The sequence below is a fragment of the Ictidomys tridecemlineatus genome, chromosome 5 (assembly GCF_052094955.1).
Source record: "Ictidomys tridecemlineatus isolate mIctTri1 chromosome 5, mIctTri1.hap1, whole genome shotgun sequence".
Classification (NCBI taxonomy): Eukaryota; Metazoa; Chordata; class Mammalia; order Rodentia; family Sciuridae; genus Ictidomys; species Ictidomys tridecemlineatus.
In genome coordinates, this window is record NC_135481.1 from 150,442,604 (window position 1) to 150,463,649 (window position 21,046).

The window sequence follows — 21,046 nt, forward strand, 5'->3', positions numbered from 1 at the left end:
ATGGGGAGGATTTATGTCTATGTTTCCTTCTAAGAGTTGCCTAGTTTTAGTTCTTACATTTAGGTCTTGAGACCATTTTTATTTGATTGTTGTATATATTGTAAGGTAGAGATCCAGCTTTGTTCTGTTTCCTGCAATGCTTGTTGAAATTACAAATATTTCCCTATTGAATTATCTTGGTAACATTGGTGAAAATCCATTGACCAGACCACAGAGGTATATGTTTTTGCATTTGGACTCAGTTCTATTTCATTGATTAATTTGGTCGTAGTTATTGTAGAAAGTTTTCTCTTTCTCTTTCTCTTTCTTTCTTTCTTTTCTTTTCTTTTTTCCTTTTTAAAATCTTTTTCAGTATTAAGGATGGACCCCAGGGACAAGCATATGCCAGGCAACTGCTCTACCATGGAGCTACATCTCCCACTCTGTTTATTTTATTTGGAGACAGTGTCTCACTAAGTTGCTCAAGCTAGCCTCAAACTTACAAGTTTCTTGAGTAACTGGAATTGCAGGTGTGTGCCACCATGCCCAGCTTATAGAAAGTTATAAAATTGAGATGTGTGCATCTCCCAACTTTGTTCTTATTTTTCAATATGGTTTTGGAGATTCTGTGCCCTTTAGGTTTCATATAGATTTTAGGATCAGTTTGTCAATTTCTGGGAAAAAAAAAAGGAAAAAGGAAAGAAAAGAAACCCTACTTGGGACTTTGATTAATATTGTATTATATCTATGGATCAATTTAAGCAGTATTGTCATCTGATTGATATTGTATTCTAATCAATAAACATGGGATATAATTTCATTTATTTAAATCTTTTTTAGTTTCTTTAAGTTATATTTTATAGTTTCCAGTGTAAAAAATTACACTTCTTTTATTAAATTTATGTCTGAGTATCTTTACCATTTGATGCTATCATAAGTGGAATCATTTTCTTTTTATATTACTTGTTGCTAGTGTATAGAAATAAAAATAATTCTTTCCATTTTATCCTTAAAACCATCCTGAACTTGTTCATTACCTTAAACTTTTGGGGAGATTTTTTTTCTACATGCAAGATTATGGCATCTACAAGTAAAAGTAGGTTTACTTCTTCCATTTCACTCTGAATGCCTTTTATTCAATTTTCTTGCCTAAATGTCATAGTTGGAGCCTCCTTCATTAGCTGGGGAGTGGACTTCCTTGTCTATAACTATCTTAGGGGTAGAAGCTTCCAGTATTTCAGAGATGCCCTTTATCAGGAGGGCTTGGAAGGTTCTCTTCTGTTCCTAATTTGACAAATGTTATCCTTTATTATAAAAGATTTTGGATTTTGTCAAATGCTTTTCTGCATCTATTGAGATGATCATTTTTGATTTCTCCTGATAAGGTTTATTACATAGATAGATTTTCTGAAGTTAAACCTATTTTGTATTCATGAGAAAAAAATCCCACTTGGTCATAATATGAAATTATTTGTATGTGTTCCTAGGCTTTGATATCAGAGTACTATTGACCTCATAGAATGGGTTTGGGAGTGTCTCCTCCTCTTACATTTTTTGCATGGGTGGGGCAGGACATTTTTGAAGAACTGTTATTAATTCTTCCCCAAGTGTTTAGTAGAGTTCACCAGGGAAACGATTTAAGCTGTACTTTTCCTTGTGAGTAGTTTTTATTATTATTATTATGTACTCAATCTCTTTACTTGTTCACATTTTCTGCTTCTTTTTGAGGATGTTTTGGAGTTTGCATCTTTATAGAAATTTCTCCATATATGATTGGTATTATATGGACAAATAAAATTTGTTATGTTAAATATGTTAAAATAAAATTTGTACATGTGTGCATTGGCTGTAAGTTAAAATAAATTGTACTGTGTTTGTAGTGTGTGTATATTGGGGAGTCCTGCAATACCTTTTTGTGGTAGCTATTATTCATTTACCAATGAACTATTCATACCCAAAAGGAAGATGTTTGTTGGCATCCTTGAGGTTTCTTTTTTTTTTTTTTTTAATGCTTTCACAAGCCTGACTTTTATCCTCTCCTTCCTTTGGAATGCATTCACTTCCTTCCTTTCTTACACTAGGGCCAACTTCTGGGTTTTCCTGAGGTCATTGAAAATGTTTAGTTCCATTCTTCAGGCTTTCTCCCATGGTATGGCCTTTCTATTTCAATTATCTTTAATCTTGAAATCGCAGCACCCCATCACATTTCCATTTATTTCCCCTCTTTAGCTCTATCTAGCATGCACAGCTTACCATTATTTCTATGCTCTTTATCTTCCTCTATTTTGACACCTTCACTCTGACCCAATTTTCATTTGGGGAGCTCAGTGTAACTCTGTTTTCCTAACCCATCCTTCTGATGTTGTTTTTACCTGAGACCTTCACAGTGAAAAGCACTAATTGATGAGGCGAGCATTCTCCTCATAGGGGAGGACATTGTGAGCTGGTGTGCAGAAGGCCTCTTGCCATCCTTTCCTGATAAGCTAACGCTAATTTCTTTTCTCCGAAAGAACCTGTGGGATCCTCCTAACCCTTGGCCCTTCTTATTGAACAGCATCGGGGGCAGGCTGGGCTGAGGGAAAGAAAGCCAGTCTCCTGCTAAGCTGTGGGGCCTGCTCTGGATCTCTGGCTACCACAGAAGGAACATTTCCTCCTATTTGAGCCCAAGGGGCAATTATGCAGGCCTGGCATCCCTGCAACACCTGTGGCCCTGGACTCTTACTGCCACATCCCAGCCTTCTTGCTGCTCCTGAATATTGGCAGTGGAGACCCTAGATGTGAATTCTACTGTGGTCCATATGCTAATAGAATATGCAACAAAACACAATTCTAGCTATAACAGTTTCTCAGGAGAGTCCCAGGTTTGTGTCAATGACTTGATATATTCACTCATTTTTTATTCACTTATTTGCCCTCTCATTCATTGGTTCCTTCTTCCGTTTGATTAGTCAGCAGACATATCATATTTTGCTACAAGTTTAGTGCTGTTAAGAATGTAGAACTCTGAGAAATAGTCATCCAAAGAACCCATAACTCCTTTCTTATTTGTATAGATCAGCATTTTGGGATAATTAATAGTTGTTGAAACTAACAGGATAAATGTATATGTGCATGAAATGTAGTGGGACATCTACTGTCAAAATTGATGAAGCTCGGGTACTGTAATGTGTGGAAGTAGTGGCAATAGATCATCTGATTATACAATTCAGTTTATTGATGTAATTTAGTAGAAAAGGCTTTTTACCTCCTACGTGTCTATACTATCATTTCTTTAGTTTTATTTTAAAATATAATCTCATTTTTCCCCATTTTTCCATCACATTACTTTCCTCCCCACTTCCTTCATCGCCAGCCACTTTAGCCTCAGGAAGATCATCCGCTATTACATGCATCTCCATCAGTCACTGGCTTGTTCACTTCATCTTCTATTATTGTCACATATTCTCTCACCTCTAAGTTTGTGCCTTATAAAGTAGAACTCCTTTAGAAACTGCACATAGGGAATGTGACTTCCACAGTTGTGGCAATGTGGTAATATGGGCACAGAGCTGGTATGGATGCAGGCCACTTGGGGACATAACCCCATTGATACTCACCAGAATATTTTTGTTCACCCCCTTAGAGAATGCATCTGTCTGGATCTAAAGTGGCCATCCTTTTAGCCTGGGCTCTGTTAGACCGGCACCAAGGGGCAGCTGATTAACCTAAGCAAATAGTTAAAGCAGACATTCAGCAAATGATGCACATGACTTACCTTGAATTTAAATATGCTTCAAGCATTTGTCTGCCAGTCTTGTGATTTGGAGAAGTGATCTTTCCTTTGGTCTTAGGTCCATTTGGTGTGTCAAGTTGTGTTTCTCGCATAAGCTTCATGAAAATTGCATGATTTGTGATTTCCAGGTTCAGTTCTTTTAAAGTGGGATAAGCCATGGGAAGCAATGTGAATGCAGAACACCTTTAGATTTTTTTGTGATTTTTATGATTCTCCTCACTCTCTTAGAACTGCCTTGCCAAGACCTAATTTGGCAGCAGTTTCTGCTTAGCTACTTTGATTTTTCAAGTCTTTCCAAAGCATTCAAGTTGGTTTTCTTAGAACAAGCAGCTCTTTCTGCCTGCATCCATACGTCATTATGCAGTTACTGTATTATCTGAAACTGGCCTTTCCCTGTGAAGGAAAACATGTCTAGGGCCCTGACTGGCATGGAACTCACCCAGGGGATTTGGAGTCATAGGGTAAGAAGGTGCCATCCCAGACTCTAATCATAGAGGAAGAGCACCAGCTTATCTGTTGGGCTGATAATAAGGAATCAATTAAGAAAATTCTTACTATAGTAGTAATTTCTGCTATTTCTACTAAGTCTAAGGAAGGGTAGAGGAAGAGAGCTTTACTCTTGTATCTCTTAGTCTTTCTGGAAAATCTCAAAGGTTTTATGTTCCCTCCAGAGAGTACAGTGAGAAGGCTGGGGGAGGTTGCTCTGCTTCCTGGTGAAGCAGGGAGGGTAGCTGCAGGTCAGAAGCCAGGCTAGGGAGTAAAGGCAGGTGCACAGACCTGTCCTAGGGCCTGGAGAAGTGGGTGCTCAGAATGCCAAAGTGTTCCTTGAAATCCCAGACCCATGTCTTCAGGCCCTACTGGTCTACTATGTCTTCCATGATACCACCATGGAAGGAGATGGAGGCATGGGGGCAGAAGAGCTAGTACTTATGATAAGAACCTTTGTTTAAGCCACATGACACTACCATATGGTCTGTGACTGAGAAATTATATTTCTTGGTATGGCCCTTTCAGGTCCCAGTGGGGCCAGGCAAAAATCAAAAAACAACAAAAAAAAATTCACATGGTCGATAATATGCTGTCTGTTGTGTGGGTCCTCAGTGGATAGTCAGGATCTGAAGACCAGTCCTCTGCTATCCAGTCTGAGGCCCTTGACCTTTTTGTGCTTTTCCTCAAATCCCAGATGCTGGGCTGTATAGATGGAATCAAATTAGAGGGGCTCTGTGCTGCAGATCTTAGCAAGTTGCCCAAGCCAGGTAGCCCAGTTCTGGTCACCCCTCACTTCCAGGAGTATCTAGAAGGACATCTGGGATCCCTTTCCCCAGAGAAGACAGGATGACAGACTCTCAGATGCATGCTCCTTTTATGTGAGTGACAGCCATGGGAGCATATCAGGAGGGTCTTTGTTACCACATGGGCCAGATGACCCAGGGCAAGCAGAACCACCTGGAAGAGATGACTTGGTGCCCTTTCTGCCCACCACCTCCAGATGCAGTCATACTTTACACCTGGCAATAAAAGTACCCATGTGAGGTCTCATAGCATAGTACATAGGCAGGTGTGGGGGATGTGGGCTGACCGATGGGCTTTCCAGGGTCACAGGCATTTCTGCTTGGTCCTGAAAGATGACAGGCAGGTTGCCAGGTGAGAGGGAGCTGAGGATCCAGGAACTGGGAACAAAATGTGTTTGGTGTTTGGTAAAGATGAAGCAGGTTTGTTCAGAATGAGGAGGGTTTTTTTGGTTTTTGGGTTTTTTTTTTTTTTTGACATTGGTTGGTTAGGAAGCTGGAAACTTAATGGGATTCAGTGAGCAGAGGTTTCATTCAAAAAGAGTTTTCAATGGCATTGACCTCATTGGTTTAAAAATAGCTCTGCTAGCAGGATGGAAACTGAATTCCAGAGGCAGAAAAGCAAAGCAGATAGAGAAGTCAGCTGCTTCTGTATAGAGAGATGAGCAGGGGTTTTGCAGAGGCACCACAGTGAGGAGGTGTCTGTCTGTCTGTCCATACAACACATGTCCCAAGCTAAAAATCCACTGGTGGATAAAACAGGAAAAGAAAATGTCCTTGGCATTTCTGCACAGTTAATACAAGGAGCAAGTTACCTAGGAAAGCTTTCAAACCCCAAAGGGAGGAGGACCAAATGGAAGGAAAGAGGGGAAGGACCACAGTGGCTTCCTTCCTGCTGCTCCCTCTTGGCTCCCTCCAGCGCCCCCTACTGGCAGAACATAATGCGGAGCCAGCTGGCAAGGGAGCCTGAGAAATGTAGTCTCCTGAATTCCAGCCCCATCATCTCAAAGCAGAGGACAGAACTGGTGACTTGGGCAGCAAGGCATATCCTAACCTCATTAAACAGATGCTGATGGTGGGGGAGAGAGGGAAGAGGGAAAGTGTGACTTGCAGCCTTCTTGCTGGGAAGGCTGAAGAGCCAAGGTAAAAGTGTCCTTTGAAACAAGCCCAGTCTGAGCTGCTTCCATGAAGATGGGGCCAGCAGCATACCTCTTGAAAGGGGGTCTGGAGCTTAAATCTGATGCAGAGTCTGTTTTTGTTTGTTTGTTTCATTTGGTGGTACTGGGGATTGAACCCAGGCCCTGGCATATGCTAGGCAAGCGCTCTACCACTGAGCTACACCCCCAGCTCAGAGTCTGTCCTTTAATATTCATAAGGCCTCTGGTGTCTGGCAGCATCCAGTCATTTAAACTTCCTAATGGAATCGTCTGGAGCTCCCACCTTTCCTAAAAATGCTTGTTCGCATGCCTGGTGGACTTAAGGCTTTAATAGACAAGTGTTTGGACTTTTGCATTTCATTAGTTTTTCTTGAGTATGTTATTGATTTTCCTAATTCCTGATAGAGACTAATTCAGAGTATTTCCTTGTTAGACCTCATGGACATTTGCCCTCATCCAAGTCACTTAGCCTTTGTGCTCTAAGCATAAGGATTAACAGCTTTCCATGGCAGAGAACGACAGATGCACATTCAGCTGCTCAGAGCTAGTGATTTACCTCTATTTCAGACAATTAAACAAACATAGCTGTGGGTCAGATCAAGCTGGAAAGGCAAGGAATGTGCTCTGTGGTTAGAAAGACCCACAGGAACCATTTTTAATCTCACGTGTTATGTGTTTTGTCATAGCCACCCATTCTTTCTCCAGCCATCTAGAGCATGCTAATTTTGCAGCATTTGACCATATTCAGGATTGTGACCTTACCTGTACTGTGCAAAAATGTTCTAATGTCCTGACCTCTATCACCCTACCTCTGGTGCCAGAAGGTATTTCCTACCTGACAGCTTCAATCAAGCTGTTCCCCAGCCCCAACTCCTTTGGCTCCCTTGTGTTCCCAGAATTAAGAACTGACTTCTAGAGCCTTATCTACTTGCTATTCTAAAACACATCCTTCACTAGCTTGTGACTGTTCTTGCTCCTGAGTATCTTCTAACCCCACCCCTTGAAATCCTACCTGTCTTTCAAGCCTATTCAGATGTCATCTCCTTCATGAACACTGTATAGACCCCAGGTTCCTAGACTGCTTGGTGACTTCATTGTTTTCTAAAGGGGTTGCTGTGCTTGACCATCTACAGGTGACTCTGGGTTCTTACCTCTACACCCTGTCCCTCCCCTTACTTTACATGCCATGCCATGGGTCGTCCCAGAGCACAGAGTCTTGACAGGCCAGGGTCTTTTGTACCTGTAGACTCTCCACTGAAATCAATGGAGCAATGTCTCAGGCATCTCCATGCCACAGGAGGCCTCTGGTGACCTAGGGTGGAAAGAGAAGCAATTATTTGTTCTACTTCAGAAATGGAAACCAGACATGTAGCATTCATTCTGAGTTTTGCTACATTTGTTTACGCAGCATCTCTCTGTTCAGGGTTGCCTTAACAATGTTCTGGAGCTCATAAAGAGGTCTCTTCACAGGGTATGCAGAGTCCCTGGAACTGCAAAATATAATAGATGTTCTGTGTCTAATGGGGACTGTAATGAAATATTTAAGAAATGTTGGGTTAAAGGATTAAATGGTGAAGTGAATCTTTCAATACAAGCCTTATCAGGACCTTTAACATACTGATGCATGTTGCAGAGTTCTGAGAAGAACATTCATACAGAGCTCTTTCCACACGTATTTCACTGTAGGAATTTGATGGAGGCGCATCTTGAGGATTTAGCATTGTCTCATGAACATGCTTTGGGAAGCATGATTACATTGTGGATGACCAGCATCTATTTCACTACAGACTTTGAACAGTAAAAATCACATAAGCCAGCATTGGTGGTAAGGATAATATTAATGACTTCCCAGATGGTATTTTTTTTCTCCAGAAAAAGTGTAGCGGAGCACTCCACATAACAACATGGGAAACCGGCGTAATGAGGCTTCCAAGGGGAGATATGAGAGCGAAGCAATCCTTTTAAAGTGTGTGTTTAGCAGCTATGGCTTGACAAATTAAATTACAGACATTCCACACTGATCATTAAAGCTTATGTATAATTAGCTTAATTAGACACGAGCCACACAAGATGTCCCAAATAACTCTGATTCTGTTTTCCAGTTCTTTCCGCAAAGGTCGCATTCTGCCAATCCTGCCTGTGTGACTCCCCATGGCACGGTTCTCCATCAGACGCTGGATTTCGATGAGTTCATCCCTCCGCTTCCACCTCCACCTTACTACCCTCCCGAGTACACCTGCACACCCTCAATCGAGACCCAGAGGTGGGTCTACCTGCCCCAGATGCCCCAGATGAATGCCAAACCACTGGGACAGGAAACCATCCTGGGGAGGAGAAAGTTGAAATGCCTGCTTGCCTTCAGGGGAGACACTGAGCAGAACAAAGACCACGCCTCTCGGAAAGTGTGTTTGAAGAGAAAATAGACAGTGGAGGGTAGAAGGAGAAGTGTCTATTGGTATCTTTGCAATGTCACCAAAAAGAAAGCACAGGCAGAGAGAAGTAGCTGTATAATGTTCTTGGGATGTGCAGAACGTTTAGTTATTCATAGAACATATAAAATTTAATTAAAGATTTCATCAGCGGTCTGATTATTGTAATAGACAGGGCCATAGAGTTCCTTGAAAAGGTGGATGTCTTTCCAAAAGAGAAACAAAAGGTAAAATGGCCCAGTGATTCAGGCTTTTATCTTTTAAGCATGACAAGTGTTGGATGAGGAGAAACCTTGACAATCGGTGTTCTGATTGCTTTGAGAAAATCATCTGCAGTTGGGGCTGTTTCCTTAGAGAATGACAATGTGACAGACGGTTCTGCCTTTTCAGGGGCCTCCACCTGGACTTTGCTTCCTCTCCATTCAGCACTTTGTATGATGTTGCCATCAACAGCCCTGGCATGCTGTACCCTGCTGAGCTCCCGCCGCCGTACGAGGCCGTGGTGGGCCAGACTCCTGCCAGCCAGGTGAGGCCGGGGATGCAGGTGGGGCCAGTTCCTATGGAAGTGCTCAGGGAAACCTCCTTGGCCTGTCCTCAGAAAGCACTGGGCCTGGAGCCCAGTGGGATGTGTGATTAACACCCATGACTATCCTGTCCTACTGTGTGCATCTGTATTAATTTAAGCCTTTTTTTTTTTTTTAAGCCTGAGGTCTTCTTAGCCCTGGGCTATAGATGAGGTGATAAATTCAGAGAACAGGACCTGCCTGATGTCATCCCAAGCTCTCATCCCTGCCCTTTAGTCATCCTGAAGGTCCACATCTACATAGTGCCAGACCTTATCTCATCCACTGACCAAGGAGGTGTCAATCCTGAGGAACCTCTGAGGGTGGGGAAGTGCCCAGTTCAGCCTCAGTCCCACAAGCCTCAAAGACCATCACATCCATTAGAACAGGTCATCTTTGCTAGGCCAGTGGTGGTAGGACAGGAAGAGAAGACAAGATTGTGCCTACTCTGTGCCTAGTGGGAACGAGAGTGTTTTCACTCTTGGCAATTGTAGGGGGCAATATTTGCTGTAGAGACTCTCCTTCAGAGTGGCTTTTGACAAGCCAGCTCGGCATCGGACTTGGCCTCAGGAGCCCCTGCCCACCCTGGCATAAGAGATGCTGCCTGAAATGCCCCAAGCGGCTCAGCAGTCTGCACACGGCACCTCTAGACTGGGCCAAGGACTTCAACCTTTTGTGTGTGCAGAGTAGAACCTACTGTGTGAGCGCTGCCTGTGGGAATGGGACTCTTTATTGAGAAGGCAAGTCATGGCCTTGAAATTCCTGAATTTGCAGTTATGGAGAGATTCTCTTGAACTTTTTCCTTTAAAGCTGAATGGGTTTCTGCCTTCCTGATGTGATTCATCTTCCCACTTATGATGAAAACATAAACTCTGCCAGGTGCCACAGCACACGCCTGTAATCCCAGCAGCTCAGAAGGATAAAGCAGGGGGATCAAGTTCAAAGCCAGCCTCTGAAAAAGCGAGGCACTAAGCAACTCAGTGAGACCCTGTCTGTAAAATAAAGTGTAAAATAGGGCTGGGGATGTGGCTCAGTGGTTGAATATCCCTGAGTTCAACCCCCCCAAATAAAAAGTAATAGTATTAATAATAATAATAATTAACATCAATATCAGTGAAGACTGATGGCTGTGATAAAAGTCTTAAGCACTCAGTGCACTGCAGGACACTTGTCACAGGCACCTGGCCTGAACCTGGGCGGGGTCCAGGGAGGAGCTGAGAGTTCAGAACATATGGGTATGAGGTAGGGAAGGGTGAGGAGAGAGCTGGGAATGCTGCTCAACATTTGCAAAGACTTGGAGGAAGGAAGAGAGGGAATGATCTACCCAGGAAATAGAAAGCTATGCAGGACTAATTTCAGATGAGTGGACATGGATGTCCAGGTGTGATTCACTGGATTTCAAGGTCATCAGAATATTTGAGTGGGCGCCCACTAGGCAGCAGGATCTGTAATTTAGAGCTTTGGAGAGAGTAGAGTTAGCCACAGAGATGGTCCCTGAGGCCTGGAAATGAGGGGGATGTCCAAGGAGAGGGAGAAACCTGCAGAATGACACCATTGCATGTTGTAGCAGAAGGGCCTCCACCCATAGGTCAGGCTGCAGAACAAGCAGAGCACTGAGTGGGGATCCCACAAAGCCTGGATTTGAAGAAAACAGAAGTTCAGAAAGAAAGGGATGGGCCTGGACTGCTCAGAGGCTTTGAAAGACTGAACCCTTGGATCCACCTGGCTTACCATCAAGGGCCAGCTGGTGATCTTGGCAGGCAGTATTGATACGATGGTGGAGCAGGAGCCAGTTTGCACTGGGTAGAGGAGTGGCTGGGACATGAGGACAGGTAGGAAGCTATGGGTCTTAGTTCTTTGATTCCAGTGGGCATTCTAGTCCTCCAAGAACTTATCAACCAAATCCTGATGGCTGGGCCTATCCTCAGGGTTTCTTTCTTTCTTTTTGGTACTGGGGATTGAACCCAGGGGCACATGACCACTGAGCCACATCCCCAGCCCTACTTTGTATTTAGAGAAGGGTCTGAGTTGCTTAGTGCCTTGAATTTGCTGAGGCTGGCTTTGAACTCGGGATCCTCTGCCACAACCTCCCTAGCCACTGAGATTACAGGCCTGCACCACCACAAGGCTGCCCCCGAGATTTCTAAGTGACTAGCTAGTTGGAGGAGAAGGGTGTGCTAAGAATTTGCATTCCAAACAAACAAGGTCTTAACTCCTGAAGTTGCAGGGACCCACTTGGAGAACTGGAATACATCACTATTGCAAGACATTTGCTAAAGAGAAGATGGATGGTACTTAGAGGGGAGTGTGGATAAAAGGCCTTGAGGATGTCACCAAACATATGTGAAAGGATCAGAGGAGGGGGCAGTGGGGCTAGGGCAGGTCCCTCCATGGAGGGTATTCCTCAAGAAGGCAAGAGGGGGAAGCTGATGAGGCATGCAGCAGATGGGCAGCTGTGCCTTGTAACCATCAGGGGCACCAGGCAGGGTGGCAGGCGCACCTGGAAACCCTGAAAGTGCACGCGGGTAAGTGATTCTCTCCAGCTGCCTCAGAAAGGGATGGGCAACTCTGCTATCCTCTGCTCCATACCACGAGCCTGCTTGCTACTATCACAGAATTGCAGCTCCGTGTTGGGGAGTCTTGGCCGGCTTCCTCATCCTCCCTTTTGTCAGCTGTGACTCCTATTTCCAGAAGAGATGACAGGGTGGAATGATTCACCATCCCAAGTGCACTCGCTGTGGAAAGGGGCAGGACTGGGCATGCTGCTCTGCTCAGAGTCCTTTGCTTTTCAACAATAAGAACCCTGTCCAGGAGCACCCCCCCACACTCCAGCCCCCGCCCCAGCTTTTCAAGGCCTCTGAATGCTAGAAAGAACTTTGATTGGAGTGTATCATTCTTCGACGAACAGACTATACTGGAGGATGACAATACCGGTTCTAAGACCTATATGACACCATTCTCTGAAACTAGTGGAAATGCTCTATGCTGAAATTTCTCTCATAGAACTTGGGTGAGAAGCATTTTAAGGTCAAAGCCTTGTCTCACGTCAGCTGGCGTCAGCTCAAAAAACTGTAGCTCGTAAGTGCCTACGCAAACGTTATCTGCAGAAACAGCCCAGGCGAGTGTCTGTCTGTGTGGCCTCTCTCACAGCCCACCCCCTGTGGAAGCAGGACAGCATCTGGTGATCAAGGGGCCACTGCGGCCCACAGGCCAATTCCATTTGACCCCGTGCTCTAGGAGCACTTTTCAATTCCACAAACATCTCCGGGAGTCCAGAAGTCAATGAAACCCATTACCGTCCACAGAGGGATGGCGATACCCACAGCTGCCCCCTCCCTTAGGGTGGCCGATTGCCCCTGATTAGACAGGAAGAGCTGCCCCCTCCTTCACCGCACAAGCATCTCCCTGGGCAAGGAGGAGGTTAATTGTGTCCCCTTGTTAGGACAAATGGCACATAAATTGCCTATCAGGACTCGTTTGGATAAAAAGAGGAAGACAGAGTGACAGGAGAGTGAAGCAGCATCATGTGGCTCTGTGTGGGATTTTTTTTCCTTAGATGAGATCTTTCTCTATTGCCCAGGCCAGCCTGGAACTCCCAGACTGAAGCGAGTCTCCCGAGTAACTGGGGTTGTAGACGTGCCCCACCACACACGTGTGAGAAGATATTTGTAATTGAGGGAGAAAAGCGACCCTTGATGAAGGATGTTCATTTAGACCTATTCCCCTCTGTGGATCAGTCACATGTTGCCTTTGGCTTCTTGGGTGGTGATGTTGTTCTTTTCAGTGGCTTCTGACTGTACTCTTGAGCAAGCTCATAAGGAGTGCATTTCTTTCTACGGCAGTAAAGTTACTGAGGATTTATCTGTTTGATATTCCTGTTTAAAAGATAATGTTATGTTCCAGGGACCATTTCTATCCATGAGTACTCCATGGGCTATAGAACCAGGGATTGGACAGAACCCCCTCCCTTCTGGAACTAAGAGTCTGCCGTGGTGAGGGGACAGGGACAAATAAATTTCTTTGTGTCTTCAGAGGGAGAGTTGAGCCTGGCTTCTGGGTAGGGGTGGGGTGTGGGTGTGAAGGAAGGAAAGGGCATTAAGGCAGAGGGCACAACAAGTCAAAGGCACAGAGGTAGAATGGCTAGGAGCTGGTGTGGGAGCTTCAGGTACAGGAAGGAGGTCACCAAAATGGCCTGGGTACAGGTGTTGTCACCCTGCTATCAAACTATGGAAGTGTCTTTGAGGATTGGCGTCTGGGTTTTATGACCCAACAATGCTTTGAGGCTAGATTTGGTGGCAGCATGGCGGGCAGAAGCGAAATCTAAGCATGAGGCTACAAGACTAACAACTCCAAGCCCTGAAAGTCATTAGTTATATGTTCAAAAGAAATGACCCCTACCTTTTAAAGTCGGTGTCTCCAAAGACTGCCTTGAGTATGTAACTCACATTTTCCATGATTGCTGATAATTGCCCCCCAAATAACAGCTCTTCAAAATTCTGGTACTAGATAAGCTGACTAATAGGAAGATGAAGGGGAACTTAAGTGATTTTCCTGAATGCCAATTGATCTTTCAATTACAATGACTGGTCAAAATAACATACCCGAGATTTTCTAAGCCCAGGTTAAGTGATGCATGCCCAGGAGTGTCCCAGTTTAAGTGACATATGCAGCCTCTCTTTCGTGGGCCCTCCTACTCACCTCCTTCAAGGACTTCTGTTTATGAGCCTTTATCACATACCTCAAATTTTAACTTAAGTTCCATGCCACAAATTTATTTCCTGTCCACCTTCTTCTACTTTTATAGTCCATCAACAATGCTGCGTGAAGTGAACAGCTATTTTCCCCCACCGCTTCAGTGTGGCAAGGTGGTTTTTGACATCAGGGAAGACCAAATTCAAATTAAACCCTTGGCACTCTGCCTTCGAGAGGTGATAGATGTGCTCCCAGGAGCTGTCTCCTCTCAAAACTAAATTTTCTAGCTCTTGAATGCAGGGAGCCAGAGGGAAGTGAGTACTGCTTCTGCAAAATATGAAACGAATCCAATTTCCTCCTGACCTTGTCCCACTGTGTATTTTATTTCTCTTGTTTTATTTATATTTCTTTATTACCGGAAGCTCTTTTTTTCCCCCTTCCAGGCAGCAGGTTTCTAAGTTACCTTTCACCTCCACACACACACAAATCAAATAGAAGATTAGATATGGTAAGAAAGTTATGGAATGAAACAGACCTTGAGGGCATTGTGCGCGCGCGCGTGTGTGTGTGTGTGTGTGTGTGTGTGAGAGAGAGAGAGAGAGAGAGAGAGAGAGAGAGAGAGAGAGAGAGAGAGTGTGTGTTAATGGAAGATTCTAGCAGAGATTTCCAAAATTGGTTATTGGCACATAGCAACACAATGAAAGAAAAAGGTGGATGCGAATGGTGGTGTGAATTATTCCTCACCTGGTTCCCTCCCCACAAGTACGAGAGAGCTGAGAGGTCTCCTGTGATGGGGTCCCAGGAAGCCTGTAGGTAGCTCTCTCAGGCAGCTCTTTCTCTGGTCTTCCCTGTCTCCCCAGCCCTCCTCCCAGCCCCCGCAGCAGGAAGCAGCTCACACCCTTTGTGTTGGTGCAGAGGCTGCAGCTGCAGCCACCTGCCTTAGCACTAGCCTGGTTTAAAAAGGAGAGATGAAGAATATCAGCTCTCTGATTGAAATGGCGGGGGAACGAGAGAGGCAGAAATGTAATTACCTGAGCTGGAATCGGACCAAGCCACAGGGGCCCGCCTCACTTTCCCCAGCCTCCTCCAGAGCTCATTATTTGCAAGTGTGTCCCCAAAGCAATTCTGAAATAACACAAGGAATCAGAAATTGTTTTCTGAGCTAGCATGGGGGTGCACGGAGGTGCCCATGTGCCGTGTGAGTCGTGTTCAGCACATTGAAGCACAAGGAAAGTGAGGGGCCGGGATGTCCTGAAACAGGGATGGGACAGCTGTGCCCACCCACATGGAAACCATGCTGCACAGAGGACAGGGAGAAGACTTGAGGGGCCTGTCCTTTCCTCCTTCTATTCCCTGAGGCCTCTCTGGGTAGAAAAGGAGTCACTCCAAGAAGAAAGCTGCCAAAGCTTGGTGGCTATTGAATTTGAGTCCAGCTGCATAGCTACTTGCCCCCAGGACAGGATGGCACTGAGGTGTGCCATCACTGTTGTGCTTCAGGATCCACATTCAGACTGGCACACCACCCTGTGTGGACCTGGACCCTGACTCTGGCAGGGAGGGCAGCCAAGGGTCTACCTCTCCCTCCCCTTGCAAAGGGGAGAAAGCCAAGGGCCAGCTTGCTAGAGTCTGATGTGACCTTTCATCTAAGGCCCACCTGTGCCCAAACCATGCCAGCATGAAACATGATGAATCTGGTGACCATTTGTCCTGTGGCCTTAATCTTCCATGAGTGTAAGCCAGGACAAGATAAACTGAGTGACAGAATTGCAGTGGAAGCGAAGTCAGGGCCTGTCTATGTCCCACAGTGACTCTGAAGGATCCTGAGTATCTTTTGTTGGTCCCAAACAGTGCCCTTCAGTGGTAGGTGGGCAGGCTTAGGGTATGCCAGGTTGCAATAAGGTGCTCTTATTACAAAAGGTCAGAGAAATGGGATTGACCTTAGCAAGGACAACTTTAACACCTCCATCTCATAAATTTAGGGGCGAATACTGGACATGTATGTACATGTCTCTTAATACTTCTTGCTAAGAGGTGAGTTTTTTTAAAGCCAATCTGTATAATCATTCCTCAGTATCCACAGGGGATTGGTTCCAGGGGATATGCCTCTCAGATACCAAAATCCACAGATGCTCCAGCAAGTCCCTTAGATAAAATGGCATAGTAATTGCATATAACCCATAACCACCCCCAAAGTTTCAATCATCTCTATACTGCTTACGATGTCTAACACAATGCCTGCTTGTTTTACTCATATGGATTCAGCATAGTACTTGGTAGGTAGAAATTCAAGTTTTACTTGTTGGAACTTTCTGGAATCCCTCCTCTTCCATATTTTCAGTTCACGGTTGGTTGAATCCATGGAATGGGTGGATACAAAGGGTTGACTGTGTTACTGGAGGCTGTTGTGATGTGTTCCCAAGCCCCACTGATGACCCACCTTGATGCTTTATGTTTCTTGCTGAAGGTTACAAGCATTGATCACCAGGTGGCTGAGTCTAGCTCCGGGGACCCAAACACCACTGCTGGCTTCAGCACACCAGGTAATGTTCATTCTTAGTATCTGAAGCACTGTTGCTATTTTTCAAGGATCTGTCTTTTTCTCCTGTTTTCTTCTCTCCTCTTCTTCTTACTCCTGCTCTCCATTTTTTACTCATTATAGGGGTGGAATTTGCTATAGCCTTTTCCCTTGGTACTCTAGAAATTCTCCACATTTTTTCCTCTAACCTTCATCCAGTAAGTCAGGATTCCTAGAAGACCTCACGCTTTCTCTGGGAAGCACTCAGGAAGCACATAAGTTCAGCAGGTTTAGCTGCAGAAAAGATAATTCCCACCAGGCAATTAACTACTGCATTGGAGTGAGGTTGGGTTGAGATTCTTTTTATGACCTGTACATATCCAGTTGCTCCAGGCCATTTCTCATTTTTGCACTTTAATGGCACCATAATTAAGTTGGACATCGTTGTGTGGGTCTATTTCTGGGTTCTCTATCCTGTGTCTTTGATCTGTGTGTCTGCCCCTGTGCCCACACCACACTGTCTTCATGATCATAGCTCTGGAAGAGTAGTGCCCCGACTTGATCCTTCAAGACAAGATTATTTTAGCTCTTCTAGGATCTGTACTTTCCATTTTAGATTTTAGAATCAGCTTATCTGTATCTTCAAAAATCCTTGTTGGGATTTCAGTAAGAACTGTATCAATCCTCTAGAGCCATTTGGAGAGAGCTGACATCTTTCCTACACTGAGCCTTCAAATGTACAAAGTATATCTCTAATTCTCATTTTGTAATTTTCACCATATAAATCCTATCTGTGCTTTGTTAAGTTTACAGTGGGGCATTGGTTCCAGGTCCCCTCTTGGGTACCAAAATCCAAGGATGCTCAAGTTCCTTATTTAATTGGCAAAGTATTTACACATAACTTGTACATATTCTCCCATATACTTTAAATCATTTCTAGATTATTTATCCAACCCAAATAAATTGTAATAAATAGCTGTTACACTGTATTGTTTAGGAAAAAGAGAAAAAAGTCTATATGTGTACAGTACAATTGAAAAAAAATTCCATCTACAACTGGTTAAATTCATAGTTGGTAGACCTCATAGATATAGAGGGTCAACTTATACTTAATGTATAGTTAAGTATTTCATATTTTCAGATTAACTGTAAATGATATTGTAATTGTAAGTAGTTTTTAATATTTTTCTGCTTGTTCATTGTTCATCTGTGAGATTGTGTGATATAAGTGTGATTCATTCTTGTATGATGACTTTGAATCTTGCCATCTTGCTAAACTTATCAGTTCTATTTTTTTCATAAATTCAAAGGTTTTTTTTCCCATTTATTAAAACAACAAAGTAGTGATGAGGAATGGATGCTGGCAAGGCCACAGGAAGCCACTACTCATAGCCACTACCGATTGGCATCCAATACATCGGCCACCCATATTTAGGGCTCTTTATCTAAAATACTTTACCAAAAATGTGTTTGTTGTTAGATGTAGTGATCTCAACTCTGTAGCTGGCCAAGGGGAGTAATGCAAGCAAAGAAAAGTACAAATGAAGATGGTTGTTTACATTTTTCATTACAGTGGAAACCCTGGGGAACAATGAAGTACATTAATAAGAGTGAAAAAAAAACCCGTTGCATATGATAAATACATTGTTATACATTAATTAAGAAAATGCTTGTGGTCTTTTGTTTAAAAATTTAGAGGTCCATTAGATTATGATGTCCTCAAAGCAGGCCCACAACACAACTCCGGGTGAGAATGGGCAAAAATGAGCATAGCAGTCTGGGGCAGGAGCCTCTCCTGGAGTGTTACCACAGGTTTTTAAGTTTCTGGTAATTCTGTGTATGCAGAGGGTAGGTCATATTTGTCCTAAGAAACTCAGTCAGTGTATTATCACTGATGCTAAGAGAATTGAGATCAAGAGGAATCAGCTGGCATGAATGTAATTAACATAATTTTGAAATGGAGTTTTGATTGCATTAATAAATAGAGTTTCTGGGATTGAAATTTTCTAATGACATATAAAATGTTTTTTTTTTCCTTCTACATGATCTATTCATCTTTGAGCACTTGCTCAATTATGTCCTGGGATAAATTCCTGAAAATGAAATTGCTGAGTCCAAGGTAGTATATATTTTAGATTTTAATATATTGGCTAAATTGCATTCTGGAAAGGTCATATTACTAGTTTATATATCTACCAACAGCATATGAGGCCTCAGGACATGGTCACTCCTGTTGACTATTGTCACCCTTCCAGGTCAAAGACCCATACACAATTTCTATGTTTATAACTTTTTATGTTTATTGCCCAATCATAGGTCTGATTTTGATTGATATGTTCTCTTTCAGTGTTTTTATTTTTGAGATTTTGTTTGTGTAGATTTATAAGAGAAAACATTTGTTAAGTGCAGACATAAGAAAATGTGAAGGCTCACACCTTTCCTATTTGTGACAGGTGTACCCCCTCAGTTTCTGCTTTACTTTACCCCCTATTAGCGACATCCTGTTCCATAAGCAAGTTTACAGTTTTATTTTTGTTTTCAAATTTTTCCTTCAGGATTTCTATCATGTTACAAAGTCTCCACTCCAAGGCTGTAGATTTGTTTTCATCTTCTATTTTTATAGTATCTTTAAAATAAAAGGGTAATCTTCCTGGAGATTTTTTTATACAGTATGTGAGGTACTGTTCATATTTTTCTATTTTCCCAAATGGACTACAAATTATCCCCAAGCATTTATCAAGAGGGAAGTAGTGGTTAAGCAAGAGTACTCTAGAATCTTCCACCCGGCTCCACATCTTGGGGCTATGTAACCTCTTGACTTCCATCCCTAAGCCCATGTCTTTCTATGGAATGGGGGTAACCTGGCATTGCCTCATAAGTGGATAGTGGGGACTAAGCAGGAAATTAGCTCCCAAAAGGGGCTGTGGCCCCAAAAGCCCCAGCAAGAAAAAAGGTCATAGACAATGGATAACATGGAACATAGAGAAACAGAGGCCTCCCACAGAAAAGGATGGAAGGAACAGACACCCAAAAGCCTCCCATGGGGAATCTAGGCTGTTGTGACAAACCATGTGTCTCTAAGCAGGCGGCACATCTTGTAGTATGTACTCTGATGCTGAAAGGGAACCTTGAAGGCAGCTGGTACTTCAAAAAGAATGTGGATCTGGGCATGGTGGTGCACACCTGTAATCCCAGCAGCTTGGGAGGCTGAGGCAGGAGGATCACAAGTTCAAAGTTAGTCTCAGCAATTAAGTGAGTGAGCCTCTCAGCAATTTATTGAGACCATCTCAAAATAAAAAAATAATTAATTAATTAAAAGGGCTGGGGTTATGACTCATTCTTTTTTTTTAATATATTTTCTTTCATTTATTTTGTTTTATATATCTGTAAAAACTCAACAAAAATGTATGGATGGAATACACTGGGTATTTTAATTGATCTAATATTTCAAGAAATGCTTTGGAATGGACATCTGATCTCTCCTAGCTGAACTAAAATCATGATAACAAAATAAAAAAACATACACCAAGATGTTTCTTTATGATAATGTGAGTTGCTTATGTCTTAGAAAACAAAATAAATCAACTTTCATGTAAACATTCATTAATATCAATATTGTTTTCAGTAACCAGCCACCACTATGTAAGAATGCCTTGAATTTTATTGCAATAAGAATGGGAGACTGAAGAAAAAGGTGTTCCTAATTGTTAGAAACAACATGTATCATGTAACTGCTCACATGTCTCCAGAAGCTTGAAATCATTTACCATGTTTTATTAATACACCCTCTTAATATCATGTACTTATTGCATTTCATGTATGTAAAGGACTTACATGTGTTATCCTTTTAGGATGCTTATTTAAGATAGAGAGATACATTATAATGTTCACTTTGCAAGTGAAGACACTGAGGCTCAGAGGAGTTTTGCAATATATGGCTCAGTTCTTAAATGCCCCTGGGCTCAAGTCCCAGTATCCTACCCCCCAAAAAAGGTAGACCAGTACTACTCTGGCTTTCATGTTTGTGCAGGTCCCTAGGGGGTCTTGTGAACACAGAATCTCATCTGCCCCCTGGATGCCAGCCTTGGAGTGATAAGGGGGCAGAAGCTAAGACCTGACTGGCATTGCTTGTCCAGAATAGCAGTTCTCAGTTTAAAGGGCATCCACTTTCCATGGAGCGCCTCTTCTCACCTGGATGGCCGGGCTCACCCCCCACAGTCTCTGATTCTGTTTGGCTACGAGTTTGAATTTCTTTCTTTCTTATTTTTGATTGTTAGTTTTTTTGGTTTTGTGTGCGTGTGTTGGTGTTGTGCTGTGGATGGAACCCAAGGCCTCACACATGCTAGGCAAGTGCCCTACCTCTGAGCTGCACCCCCAGCTCCAAGTTTGCAGGTTTGACTTGTCCCCAGGTAAGGTGAAAGCTGCTGGCCCAGGGATTTCTTTGAGAACTAAGGTAGATATTGAGTGGGTTGGGTTTATCCTGCCCGAATGACTCAGGGGCTGAATTCCAGGTCCCAGGTTGCACCTCCTATCTGGAATGGGGAGATTCTCAGGCCCCTAGGGCCTGGCTGGTGTACAAGGTCTCCCTCCGAATTCTCACTCTTCAATGGTCCCTGCTCATCAAGCATCCTTTGACCAAGTATCTGATCT

At 43.4% G+C, this 21,046-nt stretch overlaps 1 protein-coding gene and 1 non-coding gene across 3 annotated transcripts in view; one reads left to right on the top strand and one right to left on the bottom strand.

The window, feature by feature from the left end:
* Positions 1–21,046, top strand: part of Entrep2 (endosomal transmembrane epsin interactor 2) — a 405,772-nt gene that overhangs the window by 377,965 nt on the left and 6,761 nt on the right. For both annotated transcript variants that reach the window (XM_040276432.2, XM_040276433.2), the window contains 3 exons: positions 8,300–8,460; positions 9,017–9,152; positions 16,346–16,421. In XM_040276432.2, coding sequence (XP_040132366.2) covers positions 8,300–8,460; positions 9,017–9,152; positions 16,346–16,421 — 373 coding nt within the window. The remainder of the gene's footprint in view (positions 1–8,299; positions 8,461–9,016; positions 9,153–16,345; positions 16,422–21,046) is intronic.
* Trnaa-agc (transfer RNA alanine (anticodon AGC)) lies at positions 6,314–6,385 on the bottom strand. Its single transcript has one exon. It is a non-coding gene; the product is annotated as a tRNA-Ala (tRNA).